Source organism: Perna viridis, chromosome 11 (genome assembly GCF_037379345.1).
Source record: "Perna viridis isolate PV_CMFRI_1.1 ecotype Kerala chromosome 11, ASM3737934v1, whole genome shotgun sequence".
NCBI lineage: Eukaryota > Metazoa > Mollusca > Bivalvia > Mytilida > Mytilidae > Perna > Perna viridis.
The window spans coordinates 634,936-644,326 of NC_142455.1; the positions used below are offsets into that span (position 1 = coordinate 634,936).

General features: G+C 31.9%; 1 protein-coding gene across 2 annotated transcripts; it reads left to right on the plus strand.

Annotated features, from left to right (window-relative positions):
- LOC148602238 (uncharacterized) lies at window positions 1-9,113 on the plus strand. 2 transcript variants are annotated; one of them, XM_088553505.1, is made up of 11 exons: window positions 1-191; window positions 787-858; window positions 1,584-1,655; window positions 2,929-3,000; window positions 3,859-3,927; window positions 4,798-4,869; window positions 5,598-5,669; window positions 6,136-6,207; window positions 6,490-6,561; window positions 6,995-7,066; window positions 8,835-9,111. In XM_088553505.1, exons 1-11 carry the CDS (start codon window positions 19-21, stop codon window positions 8,986-8,988), a joined length of 972 nt encoding a protein of 323 aa, XP_088409631.1. In that variant the 5' UTR covers window positions 1-18; the 3' UTR covers window positions 8,989-9,111. The 2 variants fall into 2 exon arrangements, with proteins under 2 accessions (XP_088409631.1, XP_088409633.1); XM_088553507.1 differs by lacking the exons at window positions 5,598-5,669; window positions 6,136-6,207 and having other exon boundaries at window positions 8,835-9,113.
- Window positions 9,114-9,391: the final 278 nt, after the last annotated feature.

Genomic DNA, 9,391 nt, shown 5'->3' on the forward strand with positions numbered 1-9,391 from the left:
TTGTACACAGATAGCAGGATGCGTTGTATTCTCATCTTACACACAGTCTTAATTTTCGTGTCTTTAATTTGTTTGAAAGTTAACGCAGATATATGTACTACTTGCGTATGTCATACAGATATGTTAAACTGTCATAACAAAGCTTTAACGAGCATTCCTGGCGATCTCAAGTCATTTACTGGTTCCTTCGTGTGAGTAGATACTTATCAGCTGGATACTAACTTTGTATTATATACAAATAAATAAATTGAAGTGCTGCTAGAAACAAATATACATGTTGATATACATATGCAAAGAAACATTTAAATATATAACCGTATGCATGATTGAACTGCTAATACGTCGGATGCAAAAATAATTATTCATTCGATGAGCCATTCTCATGATAATATAAGCACACACACTTTTGATTTTTCTACGCTGTAAGTCCCGCCAATCTAGCTAACATTTGGACCTAACCTATTTTGTTTTATTTTAACATAATTGTATAATTGAATTACTACTAATACCTTGCATTCTTACGTGAATTCAAACAAGAACAGACAGCCCATCATAGTTAATCATTTGTACCAGTTTCTGTTTTTTTATGCACCTTTTAGTGTTATAGAAATTGTATCTATTTGTTGTCCTTTACATGTTATCATCGTTTTCTCCGTGTGTTTTGACCTTGTTGAAAACTTTCGATGTATTTCAATCCTTCCTTGTTACTCTACAACATAAATGACGTCGATTTTTGTCAAGACACGTCCTTTACTGACCTCATACACTGTTTATGTAATTTTGTAGATCTTTATCCAGTAACCAGATTTCTTCGATTGATGACACTGTTTGTGTTGGAATGACACACCTGAAAAAACTGTAAGTGCACAATCAGCAACGGGTTGTGCTCAACTTACATTGATTTGTTGTTGCACTTGTTTATCATTTCAAATTTACTTAATAATTTATATATGAATCTATAACTATAAATCTTATTGTTTAAATTCTAGAATGCTTATTGTAACAAGTGTGTGTGTGATAACTGTCTTGACTTTCGAAATTGTAAAAGTAAAAAAAATATTTGTTGATGTAGTACGTTTAGATGAATTTCCGTTCTTTGAATTAACGAGTATTTCAGTGCAGGCTTGTAGCATCAAATATTTGATATTCATTAAGGCCCAGATTCGTACAAAATTCGGACATTTCCAATTGTATGAGCGATTCAGCGTGCAGAAAATTCCACCGAAAAAAAAACGATGCTTTTTACCGTATACAAACGCCGTATTTTGCCTAAATATAGTCCTTTCAGTACTCAAATCTATATTTTGATATAACCTTGCATTAACCTCTTTCTCGATTTAGATCAGATAAGATAAGTCTTGCAACCATAGCTCATGTCAATCTATATACAATCTATGTACAATCTATATATTTTTAGTCACAAGCGCAATAATCTAAATGACAAGATTAGACTGGTTATGTAGTTTGTAACTGTTTTTAAGAAGACATAATTTGTTTTCATCTTGAGTGCTTTTGACTTGTTTGTATTGTTTACGGTCAAGTATTTAATAGACTTCTAATTAAACATATAAATTTCTTAATAGAGTACTTCATTATAACAAAATCTCCAATATAGCAGATAGTGCATTCAAGCAATGTAGAAATTTAGAGTATTTGTAAGTATAAAATGCTTATCATTAGAAAGAAAAAAAGCTAGCTTGACACTTGTTTGTCAAATACTTATGTAGGCAAAAAATTAACAAAAAAACAAAACAAAACAAAACAAAAAATCAAAAACAAAAACCACAAATATTAACACAATTCGATGACAAATGAAGACTGAAAATAAAAAAAAATATAATAATACATAAACAAAGCATTTACACGAGTATACTAATGTCAAAGTTGTGTGTTGCATCCTCTGAGATATAAAAGAAACCCATATTTTTCACATGTAAAAACGAGGTGACGATGAAGAATTGTAATCCAACGCAAAATGATCAGAAAGCAAAGGTAAATGATCGCAATCCTGTGATAAACTGTCAGAATCAAACGGTAAATGTTCAGCGATGAGTAAACAATCGAAGCAATTATGAATGTTCAGAAACAATTGTGAAGAAACAGAAAACAACGGTAAATAGTTGGAAACAACGGCGTATGATCAAACACAATGGTTAATGATCGCGATAAATCATCCGAAGAACCGGTAAATAGTCTGAATACACGATATATAATCAAATAATAACAACAGTAAATAATCCGAAAAAATAGGGTATATGACTAAAATACTACAGTTAATGATCTGACGACTATGGTAAATGATCAGAAGACCGGTCAATGATCTGACGACTACGGTAAATTCTTTGAAGACTACGGTAAAATATCATAATTAATAAACAAGTCCTGCTAATTCCTGTGTATATTATGAATAATGCTGATTGTTCTGCCTGTCATGAATCATGACTATTGCTGTGTCAATCTTGGTTCATGCTGATTGCTGTGTCTATCATACATCAAGCTGATTATTTCGTCTATCACAAATCGTACAGATTATTCCTGTTTATTCACCATTTACGAACAAGAAACAATGGTATATGAGAGGTGAATTATCAACGTAAAGCAATTAATGAAAATAAAACTACGGTAAATGATTAAATCAATCGGTAAGTGTATACGATGATGTGGGGGACTGGCGCGAATATGTATGAAAGAGTAATAAAGGGAACCAAGGTTATGGATAGTAGTATCAAAATATCATTTAGAAACATTAGTGCCGAAGGAAATAAATATGCTTTTATCTGGATAGTATGTATTCAAGATGCACTTAAAGATTGATTTGGGCCAGATATTCAGTATATGTTTTATAAAACCTTTTAGTCTTGCATATGTGTTTATTGTTTAATAATGGATGCATTTTGCCATCATTTGTTAATGCCAAATTTCTTATAGGTCTCTTTCCAACAATAAGTTATCAAGTCTATATGACAAAATGTTCGAAGGTCTCAATACTCTTAAAACGATGTAAGTATGAAAAATATTAAACAAATAATCTGTGTTTTGTTTACCTACGTGCACATTCGATGATCGCAGACGATTAATTTGTTTTATCTTGTTTTACTTGGATTAACTGTGAAAAAAGGTCTCAAAAACTAATTTGATAAAACATTGAAGAAGCAAATACTAGCATCATTTGAATGAATTGTTCATGCAACATTCAAATGATTCTTGTTCATTTATTTTATTCCGTGCCTCTTGTGAAATGGTTTGTTCTACATGCCTATACATGTATTTTTGCTTTTGTTTTTATATGGTTTGTCATTTATTTTTGTTGGGTTATAGTTATTTTTGGTAAATATTTTATTCATTTTACATTTAAACACTGCATAACTACGCAGACGTCTTGTATCGCGCTAGACTTTTTACAATGAAACTTCTGGAAGAGGATTATGTTGCTACAAGATTGAATTCATCACTATAGAAGTTTTATGTTCGTCATCATAAACTCGTAGATCGTTACGATGTATACATATGCAACATGAACACTGATTTGTTCAACGTGTCATAGTTTTCCTTTCCTCTTTCGTCTGCACATGAGCAATTCGGCGAATGTTTCTAGAAAACACCGAAGACGCTTACCCTGCCTGTGCACCTGGTCCATGCTCCCAGTTTTTAGTGGAGTTCGACTACTAAAAACTGGGAGCAGAAACTTGCCCATTTACTTTTGTTACATTGTATGTATTATTTTAGGTATTTAATGTTCTTTGTTGTGCTTGTCTGCTTACAGTGTCTGGTCGTTATCTCTGGATTACATTCTTTTGATTTCCGCTACTATTGGTTCACTTGATTACTCCTCAGTCTTCTCATTTAAATTGATTGCAGGAGTCTGGATAGAAATTTAATACAAAGATTGACACACTTTTGTAAAAATTGCCAGAGCCTCAATCAACTGTAAGTATTAAACTTTCTGTGAACGTAACTGCACTTTTAATTAAACTCAGATATCCCTAACCTACATATGACCAAAGTATATTTTTACTCTACCACAATACCGAGATTACCAATCAATGTTTCATCTGATAACATTCCCTCATAGATATCTTAATTCTTTATTTTGCAATTCCATAATAACTACGCTAAGTATAAGAACTGAGATCCAGCAGATAATTGTGAATACATGATTTTAGCTACTTAGACAAAAATGTAGTTTATTTATAAATGCAAACTACCTAACCACATAAATAGCGCGTATTTCAGTGTGCTGTACACGAGTTGATAGGAACTACTTAGGACAGATTTTCTAAAATTTCAGACCACGCAACATACACAAAGACTGTAGTTTAGAGTGTAGTATAAACTCTATTTGCGGTTTATATTTAAATGACATTGTATCTGTCTATTTATAAGTCTTATCAACAAGAATTAAAACTTCATTCGATAACGTCATTATGTTCAGGGAATTAATTTCATGATTGACCGCCGCAGATTTCGTATGCAGGGGAAGAGTTCTTTTTTTTTAATTGTTATTATGACCGTGATTATATTATACAGTTGAATTATAATGGAGATATTTGAATATGTCACAGATTCGATGTTAGTATTACTAATATGATAGTAGTAAAACATTTGCAGGACCTGCTGACGCGTCGCGTGTAAAAACTGACCACTGTTATCTCCTAAAAATGCTTTTCTGTGTATCAAACTAACTTTACCAATTTTCAATTAACAAAGCAGTTGTGTTTGAGAAACACAAGAACTCTAGATAACAGTAAAACACAACGTATTTGTTTTTACTTCAAATCTTTGTTTTTGTCATTTCAGACTTCTTCGAGGGAATCAGATATCTAACATTGACGCGGATGCATTCAGGAGTCTTGTCAATTTACGATACCTGTAAGAATTCTGAATATTTTATGTCATATTAGACAAAATATTCTTTTGCTAAAGATTGTGTTTGGTAGAAATATTTAGGTTTTTAGGCCACTTATAAATACAAAAATATCATATATAAGTGGTAAATGGCAATGTTTGTCATGAATCGCACTGATTGTTGCATCTATTACAAATTGCGGTAAATCTTCAGTCTTTTCTCATCGCTGGTTCTATCATGAATCATGATGATTGCTTTGTCTATTTTGAACCATGCTGATTGTTAGGTATATCATGAATCATGCTAAATGGTGTGTCTATCATGGGTCATGCTGAATGCTATGTCTATTTTTAATCATGCTGCTGGCCGTATCGATCTTAAGTCCTGCTGATTCCTGTGTCTGTCATGAATAACACTGATTGCTGTGTCTATCATGAATAACACTGATTGCTGTGTATATCATAAATAACACTGATTCCTGTGTCTGTCATGAATAACACTGATTGCTGTGTCTGTCATGACTAACACTGATTGCTGTGTCTATCATGACTAACACTGATTGCTGTGTCTATCATGACTAACACTGATTGCTGTGTCTATCATGAATCATGCCTATTGCTGTGTCTGTCTTTTAAAAATCAAGCTGATAACTGCGACTAGCACAAATTGTACAGATTATTGTGCATATAACAAATCTTTTGTTTTGATCATGTGTCATGTCAATTTTTCCGTAAAAAGTTTTCAATTTCAGGCAACTAGATGAAAACAAGATATCAAGTCTTGAAGGAAATCTCTTTTATCACCTAAAAAAGCTTGAGTATATGTTAGTATATGTTGACCTTTATTTTGACCAATGTTATATCATTTTGGTAATGCGCTTTCATTTTATGGGCTTGTAATTTTATGACAAAAACAAAAACAAAAACAAAAACAAAAACCAAACAAAGAAAACAAACAAAAACAAATGACGGAAAGGGAACCCGTCAGTACGTATTACGTTATCTAAAATATCTAAGTCGATTGGCTACAGTAATTAATTCAAATTTGCATCATAGTAATATGACATGTGCGACTATGCGTTTGTTTCTTAAAAAAAAAACCGCGGACATCTATTTTAAGTTTCCAATGACTTTTTTTAGTTTAATGCTATGTAATCCGTAGGGTCTTAAATGCTGTTTGTTTCATGAAATTTGCTTTTGTTCGCCTAATCGTTCGAATGCAATACATTTGCAATGTACATGACTTTATTCATTAATGTTAAAAATATATAATGTCTTTTCATGCTTTAGGCGTTTGTCCCACAACCAGATAGCAATCATCAAAGAAAATGCATTTAATGGCCTGAGTAATCTGATGTTTTTGTATGTATTAAGTACATAACAATCATCCATATAATGTACTAATAATTTGTCCAATTGCCCATTTTCACAAATTACAAATATCAGGTACCTAGCTTCGACAAAAGTAATTATACAATTTACAAATTGAAATTTTATCTTATTAACAAACTATTCTTTAAACAATCCTTGGTGGTTATGAATTTTAAATCATGTATTCTAATTGGTCTTAACACAAATATGCAAGCATTGATGAGATTGTTATCTGAACATCTCAAGTATTTTGTATTATGCTTTCTATTTTAGATCATTGTATGGAAACTCAATACAAACTTTATCGACTACAACATTCAGCGGTCTTTCTAATCTAGTAACCTTGTAAGTATTACGAAATATGAGAAATCAGATGTTCTTTGTTAGTGGTAGTAGAGTATGTAATCTATCACTCACAGTTAGTAACAACAAATAAAGGTAGTCAAACAAAGTAGTAACACTCGCATTTTACATGGCTATTTTGCAAGCATTTATGACATTGTCCTTAGGACCTCTCATTTTTTTGTATTTTGAAAAAGCAGACGAAGCTGTCTACCGGTGCACCTGGTCCATGCTCCCAGTTTTAGTGGAGTCCGAGTGTCTCGTTTACTTTTGTTGCTTACGTATTATTTCTGTTATATTTGTTATTTGTTGTATGTGTCTGTTTCCCCTTTCTGGTCTTTGTCTCTTGATTGCATTCTTTTGATTTCCGCTGGAATTATGTTTCCCTTTTTCAACTAACAATGCAAAGTAAATTGAATATTGCATTGCATTTTAGGGAACTACAAGCAAATAGGCTGGAATCAATAAACACAGACGCAATTAAAATCCTTCCTTCTTTGAAACTCCTGTGAGTATTATGTATATAAAAGTAGCAATATTTCTTTCTTGTATTTCATCTTAGACTTGAATGACGAACGTATGAATCACTGTGCCATCTTAAGCACTTTTTCTCATGCTGTGAAAATTTTAGTTACAATCAATAATTTGAAAATAAATCAATAGAACCAGGATTAGATGGTATCAAAACTGACATATTCAGAATAATATTAATTAGACAATGAAAATTGACGCACGCATAGGAAGGACGTGAAGTAAGAAGCATAACATAGAAACATAAGTAAATTAAAATTTACGTTTCTACGAATACGAGTAGGAGTCGCCGTTTCCAGATTTATTGTTTTGGGAAAGATCATCCATTGAACTGCATATCATTAATTGAGGTAGCGTAACTTGAATATCAAAATTCATCGGAATCGAACAAAATTGAATTTTGACTGCGGTGGCAGCCATTTTGAAAATGGCAATCGAGACGCACGCGATTTTTTCCCTGACCTAATTGGGATAATTGAGCTTAATATATATACCAAGTTTCGTCGAATTATGTGTAACATAATTTTTACATTGTGCAATATCTCTTACAAAATATTAATAACAAAAATGCTTAAAAGATAATTTCTCTATAATAAAAGAGAAATTGAAACTAGTGTTAAGCAGATTGGTGTAATTCAATTGTTTCTGAACAATGTAGTGCGAGTATCTTTCTCGCAAAATTATGTACCCATTTTACACTAGAACTATTCAATGCGTATCTCAAATTACACAGCATTAAACAAAAATCACGGAATAACCGAAAGGGATAAACACATCAATTCTATTCAAAATTGAATATCAAATATGATTATAATCCTCTTTTTTTAAGATTGATGTAACATTATCACTCCCAAGAACCCCTGATCAATAATGTTACGCATCAATCCCATAAACCTCTAATCAATAATGTTACTCATCAGTCACATGAATCTCTAATCAATAATATTACTCATCACTTCCATGAACCTGTAATCAATAATATTTCTCAACACTCAATTGAAACTCTAATCAATAATGTTACTCGTCAATCCCATGAACCTCTAATCAATAATGTTACTCGTCACTCACATGAACCTCTAATCAATAATGTTACTCGTCACTCACATGAACCTCTAATCAATAATATTACTCATTACTTCCATGAATCTATATTCAGTAATGTTTTGCAACAATTAATTGAACGTCTAATCAATAATGTTACTCATTACTCCCATGAACCTCTAATCAATATTGTTACTCGTCAGTCACATTAACCATGAATCAGTAATTTTCTCAACACTCCAGTGAACCTCTTATAAATAATGTAACTCATCTTTCTAGTGAACCTCTAATCAATAATATTACTCATCACTTCCATGAACCTGTAATCAGTAATGTTTCTCAACACTCCAGTGAACCTCTAATCAATAATGTGATTCATCACTCTCATGAAATTCTAATCAATAATATTCGGCAGTCACATGAACCTGTAATCAGTAATGTTTCTCAACATTTTTCTCAATAATGTTACACATCACTCCAATGAACTTCTAATCAATAATTGTACTTATCTTACACATGATCCACGGCCTCTGTAAGCCTTTTGACTTTAACAATCTATCAAAGGACAGATTTGTCCTATTTTGCAGGCTTTCTATCTCACGTATTTAATTTTGCGTTAACTACAGTTGTCTAAGTTAACTTAGTAGTTATACATCTACCTTAACTAATATTGCATTCTTTATGCAATGATTTTACTTTTGTAGATTAGTATGGAATAATCCACTAACCTGTGATAGTAGGATGACTACATTTCTAACATGGACGGCTGCACAAACAAAACTGACAGATGTAAAATGCACTGGCACAAAGCTGGAAAGACACTTTGACAGGAAGTTCTACAAATATTTCATTTCATAAACTTCTTTTCTCGTAAATGCCTTAGGTTTTCTTCATGACATTCCTCGACCTCTGGTAAAAATGAAACTAAATAACTCATTGTCAATGGCAAGAAAATATTCATTAGTTATATATTAAAGAGTTTTCAAAATCTAAATATGTGTATGTCATGGTGTTGTCTTCAAAGATGCCGTCGATACTAAAATATGAGCAAGCTGAGCATCCAAATTTTTTTTATCAATAATAACTATAGTAGATAATGACGAAAATAAATGTGATTAATTATATCATATTTTTTGTGCAATTATTTAAACTTTAAAAATGTGATTCGTGCATGTCAAAGTCCTAACACAACTAGTCTTAGTTTGTACATGTAGGACGTATGTATTATAATTTTATCAATTTAGGTCTGCACGAAGCGATG